The 25868-nt window shown below is 37.8% G+C and overlaps 1 protein-coding gene across 2 annotated transcripts in view; it reads left to right on the forward strand.

Annotated features, from left to right (window-relative positions):
- Window positions 1-209: 209 nt before the first annotated feature.
- The window catches only part of MOV10L1 (Mov10 like RNA helicase 1), a 31281-nt gene continuing 5622 nt past the window's right edge, over window positions 210-25868 (forward strand). Inside the window, exons 1-22 of one of the 2 annotated variants that reach the window (XM_086739973.1) lie at window positions 210-297; window positions 4162-4346; window positions 7595-7751; window positions 8144-8256; window positions 9092-9282; window positions 10672-10812; window positions 11685-11926; window positions 12060-12255; window positions 13269-13463; window positions 14139-14253; window positions 15703-15880; window positions 16492-16562; window positions 16934-17025; window positions 17825-17883; window positions 18449-18564; window positions 19835-19931; window positions 21013-21191; window positions 21698-21844; window positions 22251-22372; window positions 23184-23283; window positions 23755-23919; window positions 25379-25552. In XM_086739973.1, coding sequence (XP_086596099.1) covers window positions 210-297; window positions 4162-4346; window positions 7595-7751; window positions 8144-8256; window positions 9092-9282; window positions 10672-10812; window positions 11685-11926; window positions 12060-12255; window positions 13269-13463; window positions 14139-14253; window positions 15703-15880; window positions 16492-16562; window positions 16934-17025; window positions 17825-17883; window positions 18449-18564; window positions 19835-19931; window positions 21013-21191; window positions 21698-21844; window positions 22251-22372; window positions 23184-23283; window positions 23755-23919; window positions 25379-25552 — 3123 coding nt within the window. The remainder of the gene's footprint in view (window positions 298-4161; window positions 4347-7594; window positions 7752-8143; window positions 8257-9091; window positions 9283-10671; window positions 10813-11684; window positions 11927-12059; window positions 12256-13268; window positions 13464-14138; window positions 14254-15702; window positions 15881-16491; window positions 16563-16933; window positions 17026-17824; window positions 17884-18448; window positions 18565-19834; window positions 19932-21012; window positions 21192-21697; window positions 21845-22250; window positions 22373-23183; window positions 23284-23754; window positions 23920-25378; window positions 25553-25868) is intronic. The other variant, XM_086739974.1, reaches the window with a different exon arrangement.

Below are 25868 nucleotides of genomic sequence, written 5' to 3' on the forward strand. Positions count from 1 at the left end.
GGCTGCCGCCCCTCGATGTCACGTGACTCCAGCCGCGCGGGCTGCGACGCAGCCTCTCACTCGCCCCACGGCACGCGGCGTGGGCTCTTTCACGTGGCCAGGAGCGAGCAGGGTGATTGGCCGGCGGCGTCGTGGGGCGAGGCTTGAAGCACGGCAGCGGGCGAGGGCTGTGGGGCGGGCGTTTGCGGCGGGGTGCGGGGTGTCCGGCGATGCTGGGCCTGCTGTCTAGGGCGCTCTCATACCTCTGGAGGCGTGCGGGTGACGAGGAGGGCGGAAGTGAGCGATGGGCGGCCTCAGGTAGGAGCTGCTGGGCCCGCTGCAGGTTTGCGGTGCCAAGTGCGGGACCTGTGTGCAGCCTCTGGGCCCCGAGGCCGTTGGTAGTGAGTGTTTCCTTCAGAAAGGAGATGGGGGAATGAAGACAACGTTTTGACTACAGAGTGTGTGGGGTGTTCCTAGCGGTACTTTTCTGGTGTATTTCCTGAGTAGGACACCCTGCTCTATCCTGCTGCTTCGAGTGTGGAGTGGGGTGTAGGAGTGTTGTGGTGTGGGTGACAGATGTTCTGGACTTTCCCTTGTGTTGCTGTCTTAATAAGTAAACCTTTTTCATTTTTCGTCTTTCTTGGACTGTAGAATAGAGATGGTAGTGTAGCCTTGATGTTTTAAGGCTCTGAAATGGTGTAAATTTAAGGTGCTTTTAGTAGCATTATTCAGTGCAGCAAAAAGTGTTTTTACATATTAATGAATACAGAAAGCAAGAAAGATTACTTACTGTTTTAACAGTTTGATTATGACTGTAGGTGGTAATATGTTAGAAATCTAAACTAGTATACTTCAGCTTTCAGCCTGTTGTAGTGCAGTCCTGCTGAATGAAAGCTTGTGTGATATGCAAGCAGATACTACTAATCCAAAAGACTTGAGACTCCCAGTTTGGAAGTGTATTAACTGTAACATCACATAAACAGTTTTGGAGAATTAATTTGTATAGTTTATTTACTTGTCCTGCTTTTTCAGTATAGAAATCTTAAATGTGTTGGATTCCCCATGCAAACAATGTTGAGAACTTTATTTTGCCATGGAAAATGTTGAAAATAGTTATTGGCCCAGACCTTTTGGGAGAAGCTATTTAGCTTGCAGGTACTTCTTTATCTCAAGTTTTTCAAGGTATTTGAATATGTATGTTATACATATGTGTATTTAAGTGCTGGATTCTGCACCTGAAATGGAGTAACTCTGGCCTGGCTGGAGGAGAGAGTTTTGGCTGGAAACTCAGGAGAAAAAAAAAAAGAGTTTATGACCTTTGGAAGGAAGGGGAAGCCACTCAGGAGGACTACAAGGGTGCTGTGAGGTTATACAGGGAGAAAATTAGAAGGGCCAAAGCCCGGCTAGAAATTAATCTGGCTATTGCAGTAAAAGATAATAAAAAATGCTTCTATAAATACATTAACAACAAAAGGAGAGCTAAAGAGCATCTGCATCCTTTTTTGGATGCAGAGGGAAACATAATGGAAAAGGCTGAGGTATTTAATGCCTTATTTGCCTCAGTCTTTAATAGTAAGACCAGTTGTTCTCTGGGTACCCAGCCCCCTCAGCTGGAAGACAGGGATGGGGAGCAGAATGAAGCCCCCATAATCCAAGGGGAAATGGTTAGCGACCTGCTACACCAGTAAGACACACACAAGTCTATGGGACCTGATGAAATCCACCTAAGGATACTGAGGGAGCTGGCAGGAGTGCTCACCAAGCCACATTCGATCATTTATCAGCAGTCTTGGCTAACTGGGGAGGTCCCTATTTTACTGGAGGTTAGCAAATGTGACACCTATCTACAAAAAGGGCCAGAAGGAGGGTCTAGGGAAGTACAGGCCTGTCAGTCTGACCTCAGTGCCAGGGAGGGTTATGGAGCGGATCATCTTGAGTGCTATCACAAGGCACTTACAGGACAACCAGTCAGCATGGGTTTATGAAAGGCAGATCCTCCTTGACCAACCTGATCTCCTTCCATGACAAGGTGACCCACTTAGTGGATCAGGGAAAGGTTATGGATGTTGTTTACCTGGCCTTTAGGAAAGCCTTTGACACCATTTCCCACAGCATTCTCCTGGAGAAATTGGCTACAAACACCTTGGACAGGTGTACTCTTCACTGGGTAAAAGAATTGATTGGATGCGCAGGCCAAAAGAGTTGTGGTGAATGGAGTTAAATCCAGTTGGTGGCTGGTCACAAGTGGTGTTCCCTAGGGCTCAGGATTGGGGCCTCCTTCTGTTTATCTTTATCAATGATCTGGACAAGGGATCAAGTGCACCCTCAGTATGTTTGCAGATGACACCAAGTTGGGTGGGAGTTGATGTGCTTGAGGGTAGAAAGGCTCTGCAGAGAAATCTGGATAGGCTCAATGGGCCAAGGCCAGTTGTATGAGGTTCAAGAAGGCCAAGTGCCAGGTCCTGCACTTGGGTCACAACAACCCCATGCAACGCTACAGGCTTGGGGTACAGAGGCTGGAAAGCTGCCTGATGAAAAATGACCCAGGAGTGCTGGTTGATAGTTGGCTGAATATGAGGCAGTAGTGTGCCCAGGTGGCTAAGAAGGCCAACAGCATTCTGGTTTGTATCAGGAACAGTGTGGCCAGCAGGACTGGGGAAGTCATTGTTCCTTTGTGCTCAGCACTGGTGAGACTGCATCTTAAATACTCTGTGCAGTTTTGGGCCCCTCACTACAAGAAGGATGTTGAGCTGTTGGAGCCTGTCCAGACAAGAGCAAGGAAGCTGGTGAAGGGTCTAGAGTACAGGTCTTATAAGGAGCAGCTGAGGGAACTGAGGTTGTTTAGTCTGGAGAAAAGGAAATCGAGGGAAGACCTCATTGCTCTCTACAGCTACCTGAAAGGAGGTTGTAGGAAGGCGAGCATTGGTCTCTTCTCCTGAGTAGCAAGTGACAGGACAAGAGGAAATGGCCTCAAGTTGCAACAGGAGAGGTTTACATTGGATATTAGGAAAAATTTCTTTACCAAAATGGTTGTCAAGCGTTGGAGGAGGCTGCCCAGGGAAGTGGTTGAGTCATCATCCCTGAAGGTATTTAAAAGATGTGTAGATGCAGAGCTTAGGGATGTGGTTAGTGGGACTTGGCTGTGCTAAGTTAATGGTTGGACTCAATGATCTTAAACATCCTTTCCAACCTAAATGGTTCTGTGATTCTATGGTTACAGGTACAAATTGAGATATGGGAGGCTGGAGAGCAGCCCCATGGAAAGAGATCTGGGGATTTGGGTTGATGGCAAGTTGAATATGAGCCAGCAGTGTGTCCTGGAGTGCATCAAGCACAGCATAGCTAGCCAGTCGAGGGAGGTGGTGGTCACACGCTGCACAGAGACTGCCCCACCTTGAGTACTACATGCAGTTTTGAGTGCCTCAATATATGAAGGACATTGAACTATTAGAGTGTGTCCAGAGGAGGGTGACCAAGATGGTGAAAGGCTTCAAGGGCAAGACCTATGAGGAGCAGCTGAGATCACTTGGTTTGTTCAGCTTGGAGAAGAGAAGGCTGAGGGGTGATGTCATCAGAGTCTACACCTTCCCCCGGGGAGGCAGTGGAGAAAGAGGTGCTGATCTCCTCTCTCTGGGGACCAGCAATAGGACAACGAGGAACTGCAACGAAGCTGTGTCTTCGGAAGTTCAGATTGGACACTAGGAAAAGGTTGTTCACTGAGAGGATGGTCAGTCACTGGAACAGGCTCCCCCCCAGGGAAGCGGTCACAGCACCAAGCCTGTCGGAGTTCAAGGAGTGTCTGGACAATTCTCATAGTAATATGGTTTAGTTTTAGGTAATCCTGTGGGGAGCAGGGAGTTGGACTCAATGATCCTTATCGGTTTCTTCCAACTTGAAATATTCTATGATATTTTTCATACAGATTAAAGAAATGCTGTTTTTACAATATAGCTTGTATTTAACTGGCTTTCTTAAATGGTTGAAACTGTAACTTGCTGTAAAACTTCAAGACTTAAATGTGAAACTAATTAATTAGGAACTCTTGGTATTCTTAGTTGAACAAGATAATTACTTTAAGATAGAAGAGGTAGATAGAGCACTTTTAGTAGCATTCATTACTTGTTTCATAGTTTTGTAAACAAGTGATTTATTTTTATGTCAACACTTTTCCTCTGGATGCAGGTGATACAGAATTAAAAACTGTACAAGGAGTAGTGACAAGATTTTGCCATGATTATGGGATCATAGATGACATGATAATCTTCACAAAGAATGCTGTTACAAAAAATATGCTGCTGACTATTGGACAGGAAGTTATTGCAACTGTTGAAGAGGATAAAACATCAGGTGGCTTGAAGGCCATCAGGGTAAGAGGTGAAGATATATAGTAGTCTCACTTTCTCTGTAAATCCCTTGAGACTTTCTTTTGGAGGTTAGTATAGTTTAGCCTCCTGAATTCTATGAAATAGGAGAAATTGCCAGCCCTTCACCTAGAGGGGATAAGTTCTTTTGGTTTTTCTATTATTTTTTTTCAGTCTTCTTTAATGTTCCTTTAATACTCATTCTCTCAGTATAGATCTAGATGTAGCGAATATTAAACTATTGGTTGAGATAATTGCATCAGAATTTGTTTAATCATACCTAGTTCAAATCTCTGTGTTTTAACTTTCTTTGAGCTTCGAAGTCAATTTTATGTTGTTTTTATATGAATGGCTAAGAAAATAAAAACTAGGGCTCCGAGTTTACTCTTTCTGCACAGAAGTGAATAAGAAAATAAATTTCAAAACTTCCTGTTGTAAAAAATCAGCAACCTGATGTCATAGAGAGTTATAAAAATTGAGACTTCAGTACCTTTCTTGCTTGCTACTTCAAGCTTGATCATACATTGTCACAACTTTAAATTACTGTAATACAGGCTCAAGTCTCAGGTGCCTGTGATAATCTAGCTGAGAAGCTGAGTTGAGTGGCCATTCTCCACTTAGATATTATGTAAATATGACTGACACTTTGAAGATGGATAGCGGTGCAGAAGCAGTTGATAACTGGATGGTACAGAACCCACTTTCTTGGCTTGTATCTGCTTGGCTTAGCTGCATTATGCTTTAAGTACAGCACTAGACTAGTGTACTTCATCCAATAAACTCACCCTGACAAAAAGTGTGAGCCAAAGCTTAAGCTGCTTGTGCAGAGCAAATCACAGTATAGCTACTTTAAAAGTTAACTTGAGCTTTCTAGTAAATGGATGTTTTGTCATTAAGCATCTTATCAGGTCATACCATCTGTAAAGAATGTAATTAGCAAATACAGTGGCTTCAGGGATCATGTTTCAGATAATAGGAAGGTAATGGTTAGCCAAAGTATTCTAATATATCTAGTAATCTTATTAGTAAAGTTCTGAAATGCAGGTTTAGTAAGAGTGTAAGTTACTAAATTGAAGAATTGGTCGTTACTATGTTAAATCAGCAAATGATACATAAATTGGGGAAAGGAGGTCAAAATCCTGCACTGATTAGCATATAGTGTTTCTGATTCCTCATGCGGTTTTTTATGCACCATCCTGATTTTGGTACTTCAGAGACATTTTAGTCAGTTGCCAGCAGTGTCCAGGCATAACCAGCTGTCGTAAGGAAGTGAGTTTGTGCTCTTTCGACACATTCAGTAATTCTGTTGGTATCAAGTGACATTTATGAATAGAGTGAATTACAGTTCATAACGAAAACTGTTAGTATCTCTGTGGTAATGTACTGTACACTTGTCAGAATTAGTCTGTTGACTAGTCCTGAAACTGTTCATACTAATGGTAAGTAAAGATGTACCTTTAAAAATACTTTCTTCTGTCACCATGGGATTACTTCTTAATTATATTTCTCTTCTGTTAGACATCCCTCTTCTCTTGATGATAAACTTGGGCAGTTAAAGCTCCACTGGATTTTTTTTTCTGTGCACTCCTTTGGAAAAGAGCTTCATGGCTTTTAAGTAAGGCTCTGAATATCAACAGAGGCATTGACATGTCTATGGAAAGCAAGCTTGTATGGTGTGCCCTCTGCCTTGCTCCCTATCCCAGTCAAAATTTGAGAATCTGACCCACGTCTTTAATTTTCCAGTTGTCTAGAGGTCGGGCTAACTCAATCTGCTGAACACTTGGAAATCCAGGGAGTCATGTTCAGGTGCAGAGGCCTCTACGACCTATCTGTGATGTGCAGGACATGTAACTACTGGAGTGTCGTTGCTGCATAAAAGACCTAATTAAAACTGAGAGGAGGACGTGTATTGTGGAGGGCATGTATTGTATGTACATAAAGCTCATGTACACGTCTGTGACTGGAAGTATAATAATTTTGACACTGTCTGCTGATGATACATAGGTTTTGAAGAGCTGCACTTGAGGCCGGTAGAGCCTCTAAAGAATGATCAGATAGCGCTTTGTGAGTGACCACATGAGCAGTTCAGTACAATACAGTTCCATTCACTGTAATGGTCTTCCTTTGAGTGAGACTGTGTGGATGAAGAAGTGAAGGCTCTTTGAAAGAGGTGCCTTCTGTAAAACGCGTGTTAGAACAGGTGTTAGTCCAGAAAGTTACTTTGTTTTATTGTGTTTCTCATGTCTTTTGCCTTCGATTTTAAAATCTCCCTAGGATTCAAAGCTTTAACTTCATCAGCTGCTATAGCTCTTAATGTTAGGGAAAGATCTTTATCTAATTAACCTATAAATAGAAAACTAAAGCAAGGATTCTGAGTGCCTGCTTGAAAGCCTTTTCTGTAGTCATTATTCATCAATAATAAGTATGCATTTAATCTGAACATGATAATAGTCCATAAGATGTACCCCAGGCTTGGAAGACAAGTTTTCTTGCTGAAATAATGCATTGCACAGGATTAACTCCTCTCTAGAGGCTGGACTTAAGCTTAAAAAATGCTTAGCTCCGTCTGATTTTTTTTTTTTTTTTTGCTCTAATGTTTGAATTGGCAGTAACTACTGTGTCTGATAAAATTCAGTTGACTAGAAATGTGACTCCTCAAGTAGGAGTAGCCAGAAAATAAAAATACTAGTAGACTAACTTGATTTATGAGTTACTCTGTGTAACATTTGGGGGTTTAGATGCATTTATCTGTGTTTGTGAAATCTGTGGACTACTGAGGAAATGCAGTAGAGTTACTTGTATAGACTCTTCAAGCTCTGTTGCTGGTTTGGTAGCAACTAACGAACTCATTAAAACTATTTTTGAGATTCTGGCAGTTAATAATTGGATGGGTTTGTTTTCTTTTAATCTGGGTTTGTTAGGCATCTGTTTTTAATACTTTATTTCAGGAAGATTTGAAATGTTATATGCTTCCTTTTTTTCTCTGTTCTGTCTGTCCTTTAACTCAAAATAGCAACAAGAACAATTCCTGAAGGCTAAAGTAAATAAGATGTTTCGTATTAAAGATGAGAACTAAGTAAGAGAGCAAGACTAAGTCATAAAGTGAACTCCAGTTGCATATAAAGTTTCAAGGGAAGTCTTTCTGCTTGATTTCCATAAGCAGTTGAAATTCTAATATTTATTGTAGGAATATATGTTTAACATAGAATTGTAAGTATCAGCTCTTTGAATGTTGGGGGGTTTTGTATTAATAGGTAGATGCCATCCAAAATACATGGGGAGACTCCAATCCTGCTTGTGATGCTTCTGAACCAAATCTGAAAATGTTGATTGGCAATATTACCTCTCTCTCTAAGGATGGTGGCTATATTAATGAGAATACTTTTTTTGCAATGGAAGACGTCTGTGAAGGTGTGTATGAGCTTTCTTGTTTGCTCTTCCTTAATTTTTTTAATATGTACAATAGAAATATCTTCTGATGAACTTGCAGTCCACATCCCATGTAAGTTCTAACAGAGTATGTGTAGTGAAACGAGTATAGGGACTTGGGTGGAGCATTCTTACTGAGCATAACTTGCAGGCAGACATGTAAGCTTAAGTTACATGTAAGCAAGTATATTTTTCTACAAGAATCTCTTACGTAGTTTGTCATAACCTACTGGGGTTTGAAGTTTGAACTCAGTGGCTCTGAATAATGCATTGTTTTGGCTGGTTGTTTTATTTAACTTAAACTAGTTCTGTATAAAAGTAATGCAAGTGTCATCAGTAGCAACTACACTTGAGAAATGTTCTGTTTTACATAGGTTTCAAACCTTGTGAAGGTGACTGGGTGCAAGCGAAATATTTTATTAACCTGGCAACATGGAACAGTGAAGCAGTTGATGTGAAGCCTTTGAGATATAAGCAAGTAGATAAGGTAAATGGCCTGCACGTTGGTTTTGGCAAGGGGAATCTTGTGTGAAGTGGGATTTTGAAGGTGATTTGAAGTTGCTATTATTGGTAGATCTACAACACATCTTTAATTCAAAGATAAAACATATGAACTCATCTATTTATAGGATTATTTCTAAACTAGCAAAGCTTTTTGAAAAACCATGCACATTTTGGGTAGAACAGGAAGAGTAAGTAACTTATTTACTAGCTATCAGTTGTTGATTTGGGTGCTTACTGTTGTTTTAGTTAGATTGGTTGTAATGAGGATGTGTGGATTTTCACATATTTTAAAGTAGTAATGACTATAGAGTTTATTATGGTTAATTTATCCAACTATTTTGGCTTTAAAACAGCTATTGTCCTTCTTTTATTTCAATGAAAATATTTGTTCCCTCTAGGAATATGTAATTAGGTTTATGGTTTTTGTATTTGATTTAACTGTATATATTGAATAGTGCTTGCATGTCAAGCATAGGAAAAAAATTATTCTCTTGTGACTGCTGGTGTCAAGATATAAATTAAATATTGATAGGTTGCAAGACTCATATTGTGATTAAGTCATGTACTTACTGTGGTATGCACTTAAGTGGAACCTAAGGCTTATCTGAAGTACTTGTATTTATTTACCCTTTAAAATATGAAGGCAAGCACAGCGATTCTAGGTCAGAACATGTTTACTTTTTATGAATAACTGAAACTTCAGAAAGCAGCTCTGTTAATGGTAGAGTGACTGTTGCAGGAAAAACCTATGCAGTGGTAGTATGCCTGTTAGGTTAAGCAGATAATATCAAGTAACACTGGATAACAAACTGTTACAGGTTCGCATTTCCAGCATCTGTGGAAGAAGTGGTACGATAGATGACAGTATATTTTTCACTTTGGATTCACTGAGACTTCCTGATGGCTATTCACCTTGTAAACACGATCTAGTGAACACGATTGTGGTGGAAAGCAATCAGTCGTGTTATATTTGGAGAGCTCTCTGCTTGGTACCAGTCAGCCAGGATGGGTAATATTAATTCTTTAATTATTTTTCCACTAAGTATCAACTAGAGGTGAATTGTAATTATGCAGCTTAACTTCTGTTGTATCTATTAAGTGAGGAAATATTGTGAATTCTTCACTAGTTGACTAGAAGGCGTGATAGATCATTGAGAAAATCGAAGTGTGATATGTTTCAATCCTTGATTTTTCTTCTCCTTTTCCAGAAGGTAGAGACATCTGTGCTTACTAGAGAAGCAAAACTAGTAGCAGAGCTCAGGGATATTGCTAGGCAATTAAGAAATTTTTCGTGGTTTTGTTAGAAAAATGCCAAGCTCTTGCTCTTACCTTGTGTTTTCTCTGATCTGTGTTCTTCTAGTGAGTTACTGTTTGAAAACCATTCTCAGCAAAGCTGATGTAGAATCGATGTTTCTTTCATCCATTTTACTTAAGTTGTAGTGATTCTTCAGATATATGTCCTAAATTAAATAGTTTGATGATGTGAATAATAGAAGTTTGTTAGGCTGGCAAATATCAAACTGGGAAGTTCTGCCGGCACTTTAGATGGCATATATGATGTGAGGAGGATCTAGACAAATTGTGGAAAAGGCTGGAAAAAGTAGATTAGGTTGTGTATGAAGAAGAAGCAAAACTTTCTGAAATAATCAACCACCCAAGTATAGAATGGGCAACAACTAGTCAGTAGCAGTTCTGCAGCAAAGATAGGTTGTAGAATAGAAGCAACTTTTAAATGGTTTCTACAGATAGCTGAGCCTGAGAGGTTAGAGCTATGGTCACTGTCTCAGATGAGGAAGAGCGTGTGACTTTTTCTTCATGGGCATTTTTCATCAGTAGTATGTGTGAAAGTAGTTTTTAAAGGTGCTTTTTGTTTTTCATCCTTTTTTTTTTTTTTTTGCCTTAATTTCTTCTTCAGTTTGCTGCTTTCAGATTGTAGCAGTAAGCAGAAGACGTGAGTAAGTGCTTTGGGTACATGTTGGTGCACTTCTGGTCTAGTCGTTTTACCTCTTAAGGTCCAGTGCTAATCAGGACTCTTGCTAAGGACCTGGTCTTTGTGTCTAGGTTCAGCTCCCAAAGAGATCCATGATAGCTTCAGTCGCTGTTTGATTCAGCTCTTCAGCAAAGATTAGCTAGCTTCTTAATAACTTTAATCTTGTATCCAAAGTTTTGTGCTGGTTTATTGTGCTGCTGACAAAAGGCTTGTTGTTTTTACTTTGCTGCTTAAATTATTAAAGGTAATCTAATTGTCTTACAAGTATAAGTAGCTGTGAAAAAGTGAACCCTCTCACCTGCTTCCTCCTAAAAACTGTGACTATGCTTTGGTATAGTGATTCTTAAACTTGTGCTGAATCAGATATCTGCTGTATTTCAAAATTACTATCTAAAATTATTTTTACAGGCAATCTCACTCTACTGAAGTCAATCTGAATGAGTCTTATGAAAACTTAATGAGAGACAAAGGAGGACTGGAAGTATCAAGAATGACTAATTTTGGAACTCTGAAGCAGGGAGAATCTAAAAGAATGATGATTTGCATAGAGTAAGCCTTTCTGATTGTTCTAAACTTTCTTCCTTTCCATTGCTCTATAGTCTGTAAATGTGTCTTTAGTACAGAAGCCTCTCATAGTTGAACCTTGTGGTTTGTGGTCTTCAAGTAATCCCCAAGTACTATGGAATTAAAGACAATTTCGTATTTAATTTCATCACTTTAGGATAGTCTTTTTATTGAGCATCTATCTTGCAGATAGTGTCTTGAGACTCCCCAGCCCTGTGTCTCTTTCCAATCCTAATAAAATCCTTTCTGGAATTAGGATTAAAGTAAAGGCTTTTACTTGTAAGCATGTTTAATTTAAACTGCAGATATGCTGTCGTCTTCAAAATCTTGGAACAAGAGGACTGTTGCATACTTGTGTACTAAGAGCAGATTTTTTTTCTCCTAATTTTTTTTTTTTAACTTGAATGCTGAAGAACTATGTTGGTGCATCCTTGAGGGTTTTATTTGTTTTAGTGGTTATCTCGTTGGTTGGTTGGTTTGGATTTTTTTCCCCACGTCTGGTCATTAGAGGCTCAAATGAAATCACACCTGAATAGCCTCTCCTTGTTGCTATGTGCCCTTTCCTAAGAGTTAGTTACCCAAAGATAAAATTTAAGTTACTATAGCTTTTTTTTTATAGAGAGTGTCTCTGTGTGCTTCCTATGGTAGTTGATATGACCTAGAAATACTAACATTTAGCAAATATTCTAGTCCTCATGAGTTAGAAGCAGCAGTGCAATTTCTTTCTTACAGCTTTTATGAAATAATGGTGAACTAAGCTGCTACAGACAGTTGTGTTTGACTTCAGGTAGAATTAAGCTTCCCAAGAACATTAACTATGCATTTAATTATGTAATTAATTACATAACTACTTCTAGGAATAAAGGGAGTGTACCACAGTCCTTAATCAGCTGCAGATTAGCTGGATGGGTGAAAGACAAGCAATTCAGTTTTCAGATTCCTCAGAAATGTGAGAACAGTCCAGAAGCATCTCTCTCATCTTTTCCAATAACTCAAGAAAACCTCTCAAAAGCTGCAATTAATACATATAACGACAGTGGAGAAACAACGTCTGAGTCATTGAATAATACATCTTTTATGAAGAATGGAGTAATTCCAGGTACAGTGACATGTTAACATTAGAATGCTGAGTGTTAACTCCTCAGAAGACCTGTAGTCTTGTTTGAGAAGACTTGCCTATACTAGCCATAGCAATTGTGGTAACAGAATTCCTTATAATCTGTTTACTACAGAAGAAATTAATTCTCAGAATACAAATTTATCAAGGACAAAAGAAAACTTTCACTTGGTGAAAGATGAAAATCTACATAATGGAGAAAATGAGCAAAGAGAAGATGTGGAACAACCAATAAAGCACGTCAATATTGCTGGAGAAATTGTCATACCACCAGGTGGAAAAACATTCATAGTGATCATATGCACAGCTGTGTAAGTATTTCTTTCCATTGATTCTGACCAATACAATGGAAACAAGTCATAAAAATTGACTTAATAGTTCCCTTTTTCTGAGCACAGTTCTCTTTTTGGTGTAGGATAAAGTAAGCCAGTACATATTAGCAAATGGTGTGGAAACCCATATTAGACCTTGAAAGTAGTTAGCATAGAGACTGAATATCTAGACGGTAAATCTGGACAGTTCAGCGTCTGCACTGAGTTCATTTTATCAGCCAAAACTAGACTGTAGCTTTAACCTGAGCAAGTAGTGTTAGTTGGCATGGTAGGCCAAAGAGAGAGTCAGCTAGAATCCTTCTGGGATGCTCTTGTTTCAGGCACATAGTAACAGTATTGGACTGTGTAGTTAAGGGGTTTCAGAGTAGATGGTGTGCGCTAAGATCTTTTGTCTTAAGTTCCTTAGAAACTTATCTGAAGAAACTGTTCCCTCTGTCACTCACCAAGCACCGCTTACACATAAAAAGTGTGTTTTTCAGAAATAAAGAATCTTTCCTACTTTCTCCACTTGATGTGTTTGCAGTTAGGGCTCAGTTCCGAGTAGCCTTAAGCAAGGTGGAACAAAGCTGTTGCTGCAGACAGTGAAGGGATATGCTTCAGGTTCCTCTGATGGAAATGTTTGGCTGATCTTTTCCAGTTACAGTAACTCCAAGGTGTTCCTTGGGACAGAAGTATTAATTCTGTACCTAGTATGTTGAGGGGAGGGCTCTTACTTTCAAGCCAAGCATTTGATTAAATTAGGGTTTTGAGATTCCTACTCTCTTTTTGTTTGGTTGGTTTGGTTTGTTTTTTTTTTTTTTTAATTATTGTTATTTATGATATCTGGATTGAACTCGGGATGGGGAGTAAGTGTGAGGAATTAACTGAACTTAGCAGTTCTCATATATTACTGAAGTGAGAATCAACAGTTTTATTTTAAAAAAATTTTACGGTTGGGGAGACTAAAGTGTGAACATGATGGTTCTAAGAACATAACTTCTGCTTACTTGAAGAAATCCTGGATACAGTAAAGAACTCTTGTTGCTTGGTTTTTCTGATTTTACTGTTGGACGCTATGTGGAAGCCACTGTAACAAATGAAGAAGAATTACTAATAGCACCCGTGGAACCATTTTCTCCAAGAAAGCCTGAAATTATTCCAGAACCTCAGCCAAGGCAGACAGTAGTGGTTGCCCCTAAATATAGAAGGTACTGTGAATTAGAGCTAAAAATAACACTTACCTAATACAGCAGTAACAAATAGAGCAGTAATTGTTCTGTAATGCTGACAAAGAAAATGTGAAACCGGGGGAGCCTATACATGTTTATATATGTATGTTGTGAACAAGATAATTGTGGACAGTACTGATATAAGAGGTCATTTTACTAATGAACTACTTGATTTCTCTGTAATTTAGTCAAACAAGCTCTTTCTACTATATAATGTGATAAACAAGGTAAACACTATTGCATAGAAATCTACAAGTAAGAATTATGTTATTAAGAAAAAAGATGGAAAATCAAAAGTAGTTTTCTGAGAGTTGGCTTCCTAACTCCTTAAGCAACTTAGACATCCATATCTGATAAATATTTCCCATCTTTCATTCAGAACTTTTACTTTTGCAAATAAGCTTCCATTAAACTTACAGTATTGGCTTAGTTATAGAGATATAAACTGAAAAAGCAGACTCATGATGTTTTCAAATAATCTGTAACTGGAACACTTATCTTTCTTCACAGTATGGCAAACTTACCAATTGTCACTTTGAAGGAATCGTTTGGGGTCTCATGTGTGTGTTTTGGTTTTTATAGCCTTGATGATGTGGCATGTTAATTAGCTAGTTTCCCATGTCTAATTTGATATGTCATACATCTTTGTTTTAGAAGTCGTAGAAAGCAGTTGCCAAGCTTTCTCCCACATTATCCCATACCAGATGAGTTAAGAAAATGTGTGGAGCAGAAGTTAGACATACTCACCTTTCAGCCTCTCCTAGCAGAGGTATGCAAATGTAGGTTTATATAAGAAAATATTTTATCTAAGTGTGTTTGCTCAAACTGGTCTTAATTTAGCAAAAATGTGTGGCTGTTAGTGTAATAGAAGATGATGTAATACTATTACCAAGTAGACTTATGACTTCAGTCTGTATCCTGCAACTTCTTTAGGTTTCAGTGTGTCACAGAATCCGAGCTTACAAGAGCACAGAAGGATAAATGTGAAAAACTGAGAAGGGAGTGGAAGTATACTGGAGGGGGGATATTACAGAAGCTGGACAAAGATTTCTCTTCACTCTCACTTTTTAGACATCATTGGAAAGGGGTTTTGTGGTGTCAGAACAGTAGTCTAGCAGTTGTTTCATAGCAAATTAAAGCAGCAATTCTACAGTTACTGCAGTAACAGAGGATTATTTTCTGGTTGTTCAAAACACTTTTTCTAAAAATCCTCAAGTTTAATTGTTCACGTTCATGAACTATGACTTGTTCATGTTCTTCCTGTAAGTATAGCAGAATATTTCAGAATATGTAAAAATAATAATAATAATAATCCCTACCCCAAACACCCCAACCATGAAGTCTAACAAGAATATTACAATGATTCCTTCTCCAAAACTTTGTATTGATTTCTGTTAGAGCATTGCTGCAACTCACTTTTTTCCCTCCTAACTTTTTAAGGACTTATAAAGTGGGGCTCATAGTTAATTTTTTAAAAATGTAAAAGGCTGTGTTGTCTGCTTCCTAAACAGCTCACACAAAACCTGAGGTCACAGCATTAAGATAGTAGGTTGGTGATCCTCTCCCAAAAAGAAAATAAAACCCTGTACTATTTGAAATAATTTTATACTGAAAACTTGAGAATGGTAACTTCTTAACCACACCTTAAGTCCTGTCCAGCACTGGTGACTTTAAAGCACTGCTCTGGAAAGCACTGCTCATTCACCTTGTATTTGAGTGAGAAGATGCCAAATAGAAAGTGTTCTGTGCTATCAGTCATTGTTTAGATAGAGCTCTGTACTGTTGGAGAATACTTCTTGAGTGAGATGCATTAAGCTCTGAGGCAGAAAGTTCAAGTTCTTTCAGCTTGCCTTAAGTGGTTCAATCATCAACCAGGACCAAGACTGACATGACTTTTTTCTCTTCATCCACCTCTGCCCAGTGTACTTAGATTTTGTGCTTTCTGGGAAACTGCCATTGTATTAGGGAGGGACTTGATTAGCTCTTTATCTGACTGGCTATTGTATCTGAGCTGCAAGGACTATATGAATTCTGCTTTGTCTACTGGGGGAGTTTAAAATATTAGCTAGTGTATAGATACGTATATTTAGGTACCTTAGCTGGCAACCCAGTTGCTGTGCATTCTGTCTTAAGAGGTGTTTGTGTATTGTTAAGAATAGTGGATTCCATATCTTGGTGTAGAAGTTACAAAACTAATGTATACTGCTTTGTTTTTCAGCATCTTAGTCTAGATAATTATAAAGCCAACTTTTCTACTCTCTTGTGGCTTGAAGAGATCCATGCAGAAATGGAGATAAAAGATTTTAACATGAGTGGGGTTACTTTGAAAAGAAGTGGAAACTTTTTAGTGTTGGAAGTGCCAGGAGTGGAAGAAGGCAGACCTCACCTGGTTGCAGGTAGTAATTAATGTGAGGTAAAGCCAAATAGCGTGTTAATCGGTATTTTCTCCAAACTCCATCGCTTAGTCATTTGTTTAAAGAAGTCTTTCACATATTTGAACACAAAGTTGTTATTGGCTACTAGACAGGTGAAATGCGCTGTTAGTGTCTCAGTGTGAGTCTTACAGTGGCTGCTGTCTGAAGCAGCGTTGCATGCATCTGTTCTTACGTGTGTTCTGATATTTTAAGATTTTTTTTATGTACAAAAATTGGGGCTTTCAGCAAAAATAAACTGTGCAATCTAATAAGAACTTAAAAGACAATAGATGTATCAAAAGCAAAAACTGGGAAAGTAGTTAAAATGGAATTCAGAATCTAATATAATATGCAAGATGGTGTTTTCAGGAGGTGTCTGGTGGCATCAGTATTAGATGCCTTTTAAAATGTAATACACAACTGCATATGGCATTTCAGAACAGGTACTCACAGCAACTTTGAGGGTAGTTACCATGTAGCATCCTGCAAATTCCTAGTTTAACTATGCAAAAGAGGAAGAAATTAAGTTCTGTGGCAAGAATTTTACTATTCCTTGTAACAGTATGTTGCCTTTTAACTTTGTTTACGATTAGGTGATATGGTGATACTGAAAAGTCAGGTCTACTCTGAGCATATAATAGAGTACGTTGCCTATATTACTGAGGTAAGCAAGGTGGATCTCCTGTTGAAAATACTGTGACCTGCTGGCTTCGAAAGGAAGGAAGCTGGCAATTCGTGGGGTTAAAGACTAGTTTAACCTGAATCTGGGGATGCTAGATTGTTTTATCTACATTCTGAGTGATGATTTTGTATTTTTATTGTAAAGACTTTAGTTTCACTGTTCTTTCTAGATGATAACCTTTACCTGCTCTGAAAGTACTTGTAACATAATCTAGATATGAGATACGTTGGTAGCAGGTAAATCTAGATGTTCTTTTTGGAGGTGCTGAGGGGGTTCAGTGCTTTCAAAGATACTTCCTTGCTTTTAAAGTACTAAATGTTCATCAGTAAACTGGCTTTTTTTACCTGCAACAGATATGTAATGAAGATGTTAGTCTTAAGTTTGATGCAAACTTTGAACAGGCTTACAACTTGGAACCTATGGATGTGGAATTTGTTCACTGCAGGTATTTTCATAAGTTTCCAAAAAGCTGCATTTTATGATTCCTCTAGTAAAGTATCTTTCAAAATATACATGACATTGGTTGTTTTGGTGGATACAAGTAGGAGAAGGACACAATCAAAATCTTGCCAATTCTTTCACCTCTTTCCCTCAGCATACCTTTGCCACTGCATTTGGTGGTGAAAGACTGCGACTGTAGTCACTAAGGACAGAATTCTTAAGCCTCTCTTGTAACATGTAAATGATTGCACCAATGTGAGGCAGTGAGTGAAATGGTGGGGCAGTGAGGTGGGGTGTTCTGGTTTGGGGATTTTTTCTCGGTGGTGGTGGTGGTGTTGTGTTTTGGGGTGTTTTTTTTTAAGAAAAAAAAATACCAATATGGCTGCAAAATATACAAAAAAAAAAAAAAAAATTTGTTAACCACTCATCTTTTTTCAATTTGCCTTTATTCATGGGGTGTTACTGTCTATATATAGTTGCTTAATCTTCTCTGTAAAATCAGCTTTGCAGAGAACTTCCTTGAAAGAATAAGTCTGGAAGACCAGGCCAGCTTTGTCTCACTGAAGAACTAGAGAATATGTGTATCAATGTTATTCACAGCAAAGCTGTTGATTGACACATCTGCAGCTATTTCTCAGCAAATGCTTCTTTAAAAAAAAAAAAAAAAGTTTCTATACAACACTCCTATTTTTATAAGCACTGATACATAGTAAAAATACTGGATACCTTGTAGGCGCATGCTGTTGTAGCTCATGGAAATTCAAGCTTTTACTTTAATCTACAAATTTTTATTCCAATAACAGGGTTACTAGCAGGCGATGCCAGCTGGCAGTTGAGCAAGCTGTCTACCTAGGTGAAAAAGGTACACTTCAGTTGACATAAGCTGTCTAGAGGAGTTTTTTTTTTTTGTGGGGAGTCTTGTGTTTTGTATTGCTTTCATATCAGGGCATACTGAGAAGAATATGTTGTAGTTTTCTCTTAGAGGAGTTTTCTGTAATTTTTTTTTTTTAAATAACTTTGAATCTAGAGTAGGTGTCATCAGAATTATGTCATCTGTTGGCCATCATAGGGGAAAGGAGTGGAAACAAGGTTTTGTGAACTGTTTGAGCCAAGAAGAACTGGAGAAATCATACTGTTGTAATAAAAAGAAGTGAAAAGGCAGTGTGTTGTGTTACCTCAGAATTTATTAAAATATAAAGAATTCATAAAGAATATAAAAAAGCACTGATTTCTTGGGTTTTGGTTGAGTAGAACAGTCCATATGAACTTCACACAGGTCTCTACCACTTTTATGTTAGTTCTAATAAATCAGTTTTGGCAACTCAGAGCAATTTAATGTATCAGCAGTAATATAATCAGTGAAACATGTGAAGTGTTTGTGTGGCTTTCAAATTTCTCTACTTTCTGTTTCTCCTATAAATGTGAAGTGTTATTTCCAGAAAGGCTTGACTTAAAATCACCACAAGCTATCAAGACTCAGAATGCTACTGGGTATTGTGTTGTTGATTATGGCCTTGAACAACATTCCCAGCAGGAAAGCAAGGTATTTGTTCTGTCAATGTTCCTTAAATGCTAAATATAATTCAGATTGCTATCAGATACCTATGGTACAAGTGTTGTTAGAAAAGATTTGCATAATGGAGTATCAAAGAATCAAAGTTTGTGCTCTGCTGCTTTCTGATGACAGAAGTCTGTTTGCTGCCTTAGGATAGGGGATTTTATGATAACTGATACTATTAAACTAACACTCCCATCTCAAATGGAAGGTGCTTATTAAAAAACAGAACAAACTATGATTATAATTGGAATTGTTGGATTTGCCTTCAACTAGTTTTTGTAGCTACTTTTTAGACACTGTTGGTTTTTTGTCAGAAATCTTGTCCATGTTGCCTTCTTTCTGATGAGGATTTGTTACAGACCACCAGGCAGTATTGCTGCTGTTCTGTTCTCCTGAGGTAACAGCTCAGATGCATTGCTGGTTTTGCAATTAATAGTGTGCAGTCAAGGATCACCTGCAGATAGACCCAGAGCCATGCTGGTGAAAGCTGCAGCACAGCTAGTTATTGTTCTGCAAGATGCTTGCTTCTGCTAGAGCCTTTCTGTTTGACTAGAAGGATGGTGGAGAACATCACCTGGACCTCTCATGCTTACCCCAGGACTACATAATCCCTCCTTGATCTATTCAAGGTGTCAGTAGTACCCACATGGGTAAGCAGAAAAGGGAGTAGTCAGAAGGACAAGATGAGCATTGCAGTCTTTTTATGGCATCATGGCTCTGGGGAAGCAGCAAATACCTCTGGATGATACCTCTGTCTTGTACAAGAAGGAGGAATCAACTTCTAACACTCATCACTTCACTGGATTAGGATCAGTATTATTAAGATGACTGAGACATCTGGTCCAGAACCTTGCAAACACTACATTTGCTACAAGCAGTTTTCTCCCATACTGCAATCTGAAAGAGATATTACCTTACTTAGTGGTATGGAATGTGAATGTTAGCTTTTGTGGAACGAAACAAGTTACTCAGCCATGGCTTCAAAATCCTCATTTGAGCCTGCAAAGTATTTGAGAAATAAATGTTTAATGTTAACATAAGACAATCTTTTAGAAATCTTAAATTTGAGGTGGGAATTCCTATCACCTTCTTCTACTACTCTTATATTTCTGTCTTCACAGTAGATACTCTGTTTAATGGCATAATGCTATTTAACGGGAGAAATTAAAACCTAGCAACTTCAAAAGTGTTAGTGAAGATAGTTGCCTGTTATCTTAAGGTTGTAAATGCATTTATCATCACTTGCTGTTTTCAGGTCAAAAAAATGCAGAACAAACAGGCAAAATGCATGGCATCAAGGGAGATGACCCGAACAGATGTGATGAGAGTAGCTGCGCAAACAAGCCAACTTGGTATACCTCAGTACTTTATTTAAGTATAGACAGTTCAGGATTGCAGTCACTTCAGTAAACAAGGGCTGAGTAAGATACCTTTTAGATATCCTCATGCTCTGTCTTTTAAAGACAAATTCTAGGACAGTATTGGCAGGAAGCTTCATTGGAGTCTATCTATGGATTACTTAGACATCTCCAGTTCATAGAATCATAGAATGGTTTGGATTGGAAGGGACTTTAAAGTCCGTTGAACTCATCTAGTTCCAATTGCCTGCCGTAAGGAGGGACACCTTCCACTAAATCAGATTGCTCAAAGTGCCATCCAACCTGACCTTGAACACTTCTAGGGAGGGGATATATTTTGTACTCCATAAATTATAATTTTCCAGATGTTTACTGGAAAATTTTTGGTCATATTCAAAGTTTCCAATTTGTTACTGGGATGCTGTCTCTCCTTGGGATAGCTACTTTGCCAAAGATGCTAAAAACATTAGAAAAGTTTTCAGAAAACCCAGATCATTCGTATGCTTTTCTGGAAAGCGTGACTTTAAATATCATTGTGCTTAATTGCCAAAGAGGGTGATTTTATCATTTTGTAGCAATAGGGTGCCTACATATGGAATGAATTACCAAGAATGCACTTCTGTCCAAAGATTAAAAAGATTTTGCTGTGGAAAGCTAAAGCTAGACTAATTCAGAGAGGATTAAGAAAAAAGTTTCAGTAGTCATGACTTAATACTGGTGCTATCCACAAAGTACCGGTTACTGAGAGTTACTGAAATTTTGCTATTCTGGGACAAAAAAAGTGAGCTTGATGCTAAAATTACTGAACAGAATTTTTACGGATTTTTGGGTTATGTAATCATAGTCCTTTCCTGGCCTTCAATTTTATTAAAGATCTAATACACTTCTGAACTGTTAATAGCTTATTTTCTACATGCTATTCTATGAAATATGAATTTTTGAGAAATTCCATAGTTGTTACCACATAAGGAAAATGAAAAAAATTTTTAAGCATAATGTGAATTGGAATTGCCTTAATCTACATATGTTAAAAATATTTATGTGGAGTTTTAATATATGTTTTTCTTGATTATAGTTGATGAAACTGTGACACTTAAACAGAGAGCTAGTGAATTTTTTAATCCTATGCTGAATGAGCAACAGAAACTGGCAGTGAAAAGGATACTGAGTGGTGAATGTCGTCCAACACCTTATGTTCTCTTTGGACCACCAGGAACTGGCAAAACATTAACAGTAATTGAAGCTATTTTACAGGTAATGGTGGATGACAGATCAGTCATCTCTTGTCTTTTCAATGTTGGAACGCTTACAGTAATTCTGTAAGTACAGTCACATTTTTTTTTTCCCATGGAGTTCTCAAAATACTCTTTTTTAAGATCACTTTCTATAGCTCCATGAAAAAGGAAAGATCTTGATATTAATTTAACAGAATTCCTGAATGGCTTATTTTCAAGTTGTCTTGTCTTTGTCTTTAAATCTTTAGTGAGCAACACCTAATTCATGATTCCAGTAGTGCATAATATATTCTTAGAGCACAAGTATACATTAATATGATAACTGTCAATTAATTCTGCTGTCAGTACACTCAGAGTACTTAGTCATGACTGTCAAAACTAGTGTTCTTAAACTGCAAAAGGACAAATTAAGATAATGTGTATGCAAAACTTTGGGATTCTATATTCAGTGAAATAACATGGGCATATTAGAGCTATTGCTACTTCTAAGTAACCTTATTTTAATGTCCATCTTCTTTAATGTAGATACATTATACTTTACCAGACAGTAGAATTTTGGTTTGTGCGCCATCAAATGCTGCAACAGATCTGATTTGCTTGCGACTGCATCAAAGCAATCTGTTAAAACCAGGAGCTATGGTCCGAGTTAATGCTAGCTTCAGGTCAATAGAGGTAAATATTATAGATATCTGCCAGTTAATATTTCCATTTTAGTATTTCAGTCTTAACATACTGATTTAGTAATGTCACTGTCAGTGGTTATTATGCTGGGTATGCTTGTTTAGGATCCAAAGCACAAACATATGACTTCAGCTTTTCCAGAAGACTAACAGGAAAATGTTGATCGTTGTCCTTGATCTGATTGTTTGAGTGTAGAATCTTAACCTCTTTGCTGCTGTGCTTAACTCCACAAGCAGCATGTACATATTAGTGGGATTTCATTTCAGTGTGTGAATGGGTCTAAATGTAAACATTTTGCTCAACTTTTAAAATAGTTCAGTGGGCTTTTTTATTTTAATTGAAAGGTTTTGACTTAGAGCTGCATTTTGTTTTACAAAATACCTTTTTGTTTTTGCAGCAAGTTGATGACATGGTGAAACCTTACTGCAAAGATGGTGATGATATTCAGAAAGCATCATGGTTCAGGATAATAATTACCACATGCAGCAGTGCGGGAATGTTTTATCGAACAGAAATACGGTAGAGTACTATGCTACAAAACCCAAAGCTCTTAGATACCCTCTGTACTGTAACTTGAGCTATTTTAATACAGTTTCTTGAATGTGCCTCTATTTTTAAATTGTCTTTCTAGCAAACCACTTGATTTTAGTAATGTTTCAGCAGAGACTCTCCGTGGTAAATTTAAGAATGATCATGATTAATGTTTAAAGTATTTGACACAGTAACTTCTCCTCCACTACCAGCGGGAGTCTTGCAAGTTATATTGCTGTTGGCAATCACTTTGGCTCAAAATGATTGTCACACTAAAAATTATATTGTGTTTGGTTTTAGTCATGTTTTAGTTTGTTTGCTTGTATTTAGTTTGGTTTTTACTAACTAAACAACCAACATGTCAAGTGCTGTTAACTAAAGATTCCTCTGATTTTGATTTTAACTTTGTAAAAGGACATTCTGAAGCCTAACTGGCTTGAGTTGTTTGATAGAAGCAAAGCCTGGGGATTGTCTTTGCTACACAAAGTGCATTGTTCTAATTAAACAGCTGAAGGAATTTGAGAAGAAGGAAAGCTTTTCTGAGCATCTAAACCTTACTAGAAACAATGCTCTAGTTAAGATAAGCAGTGGTTGTGTATACTAGAGTAGGTAAGTTAAATCAAAGATGACAAAGTTACTGTGGTTGGTTTTTTTTCCTATATTCCGTGTTGAAAGTGTGTGTGGAGTTGCCTGGTACACTTGACAAGGAAGTTAACAGAATTGCTAAGGTCAACCACAGGGTGGCAGAATGAACTAATCTGAAACAGCCCTGTTTTAGGTTCATGTTATTTAATTCTAGGCTTGGACACTTCACTCATGTCATTCTGGATGAGGCAGGACAAGCAAGTGAACCAGAGAGTCTGATTCCTGTTGGGTTGATTTCAGAAGCTAATGGACAGGTAGTTCTCTTAGCATTATTTACTGAAAGGAAAAAAGTTCTGTGGGTTTTTTTTGTTTACTGTTTGTATTTTTGTGAATTATGTAGACTGCAACCAGCCATTTCCTGGTAATGAGTATGGAATTCTGAGTACTTGTAATAGATCTTATTCATGCGCGATATCCATTTTCCACACTTAAATGAGTTGTTTTACATCTAAAACAGGTCTACATTGGTAAGACAGTATTCAGTGTGTGCAAGGTATTAAATATATACTTCCTTAGTTTAAGACAACAATATGCTTCTGTCCTTCTATCCTGGGCCTAACTGTTCTTCAAAAACATTAGATGTTTGGAGGAAAGCAGAATACTTGATATAAATTGACTCTTGAATTTTGATTTCTGAAGTGTGTATGTTGTTATTGCAACTACTTTTTTTTTTTTTTTAGTTAACTGTTTTAATACAACGTGGATTTTTTTAATTGTGTGTACAGGTAGTTCTTGTTGGCGATCCAAAGCAGTTAGGGCCAGTAATAAAATCTAAAATTGCACTGACTTTTGGATTAAATATATCCTTGCTGGAAAGACTGACATCAAGAGAGATGTATCTGAGAGATGAGGATGCTTTTAGTGCCTGTGGAGCATATAATCCTTTGTTGGTGAGTAAAACTATAATTTATTATTTTTTTTCATCTAAATCCACAGAGAAACTGTGGTTCCTGCTGTTTCCTTACCACCTTTTGGCTCTCTGATGCTTAGTGATAAGTCTAGCTGAGCATTAGTTCTCTAGCAAAGCTTGATTATTTTGAATATAGACTCTGAATAGCAAGGATACTGAGCCTTCCAGCATGTTAAAACCCTTCTTTGAAGAGTTTCTTGATTCTTTAAGCAGAATAAGTCAAATATGGTGCACAAAGCAGAATTCTAAATAGTGTCTTAAAATTCCCTTCTGTCTCCATTGTCCATGTTTACCATAACTTCCTACTGTAGTTTTCCACAAATGAACAATTACAACTTTTACATGAAAAGACAAAGCCTCCTCTTTAAACATAGAGATTAATTTTGCAAATATCGTGTTTCAGGAAGGGAAAAAAGAAACTATTCCTGTTTCTTTATCACCTGTTCCTCTGAAGGATAGCTTCCCAAAACTGTTGTATGGTGAAGTGACGAAAGTCTGTGTTAAGTGGCAAAGGTAGCATAGTACATAAATGAGGACAGGTGTTTCAGCTGCTTTAAATTATTGTCTGAATCTGAAATATAGGACTGAAGGTAAACTTACTAAGAATTTTGTGGTAATATACTTTGAAGAATTAAACTGAGAGCAAAAGATGACCATGTAAGCAGAGGGAGGGAGGAAATCTGATGGCAGACTTAAGAGGAAAAGCAGGGATGTTTGGCCCTAGGCTTTAGGCTGGGTTCAGCCTACTGAAAAACCTGTCATGCTTCTTCCTAAAAATCTGTTACAGCAAACTTTCATTGTTGTATTCTTTATACAGTGCTTAAGGAGAATTGGCATGGTGAGAGAGCAGGAAGTGTAAGAGCTTTAAAGATACCATTGGACTTAAGTGTCATGTTAGTCTTTTTACAGGACACTTTTTTTGAGCTGGTTAGTACTGACTGGAATGCTTCCTTAAGGCCATTCTTTCATTTAAAGGCAGGTATGTTTCTGGTTTCTAAGGCCAGTTTGTATGAGCTGTTCTGATGCTCCCTTTCTACCAGTCAAGACTTTCTCAAAAAAACTGAATGCATCCATGGAAATCTCATGGACAGAATCTTAACTCTTTAAAAAAAAAAAAAAAGCTGAACTGGCAATTCTCATGTTCCTTAAAATATTTGGTCTATAGGCAATCACATACATTCAGTTGTGGTTGTTTTTTTTTTCTTTTTTCTTTCCTTTGGAGGTGAAGGAGATGGTCCTTCAAAAAACTGCTTTTATTTATATTTACTTATAGAAGATCACACCTGCAGTTTTTTTGCCTTAAATACAATTCTTCATCAGCTTTAGAAAAGCTAAGTGCTAGAGCTTAGCAGGTTAGTATCTACTTGGGAGCTGTGTACTGTGAAGTCTAACAAATGATTATCTGTTTAATTTATGGATTTGGGGTTTTGTCTTTGCAGATCACAAAACTTGTAAAGAACTACAGGTCACACGCTGCATTGCTTGCCTTGCCATCTAAATTGTTTTATCATAAGGAGCTAGAAGTTTGTGCAGACACTTCAGTAGTAACTTCTTTGTTGAATTGGGGAAAACTGCCCAGGAAGGGCTTTCCATTAATTTTTCATGGGATAAGGGTATGTAAAATGTTCATGTAGTGAAAGTGTGAATAAGGAGGCCTGATAAAAGTTTGCTAATGCTGTAGATGAGTTTTCTTTAGAATGAATTCTGGAAAGGATATGAAAAAAGAATAAACTTTCTTTTGCAAGCAATGTGACCTCCTGACCATCTAGTTTTAGAAACAGCTACTGAAGTCAAATGTTTGGCAAGCACTTGAGCAGCTGCCCATTGAAGTGTATTGTGGAGACACTTTGATACAAATTTAAATTTGTAACAGATCAACCAAAATGGAGCTACAGTAAGCTGCCTTTAGATTGCTTTTGATGAGCGTTT

Source organism: Chlamydotis macqueenii, chromosome 1, assembly GCF_036417535.1.
Source record: "Chlamydotis macqueenii isolate bChlMac1 chromosome 1, bChlMac1.mat, whole genome shotgun sequence".
NCBI lineage: Eukaryota > Metazoa > Chordata > Aves > Otidiformes > Otididae > Chlamydotis > Chlamydotis macqueenii.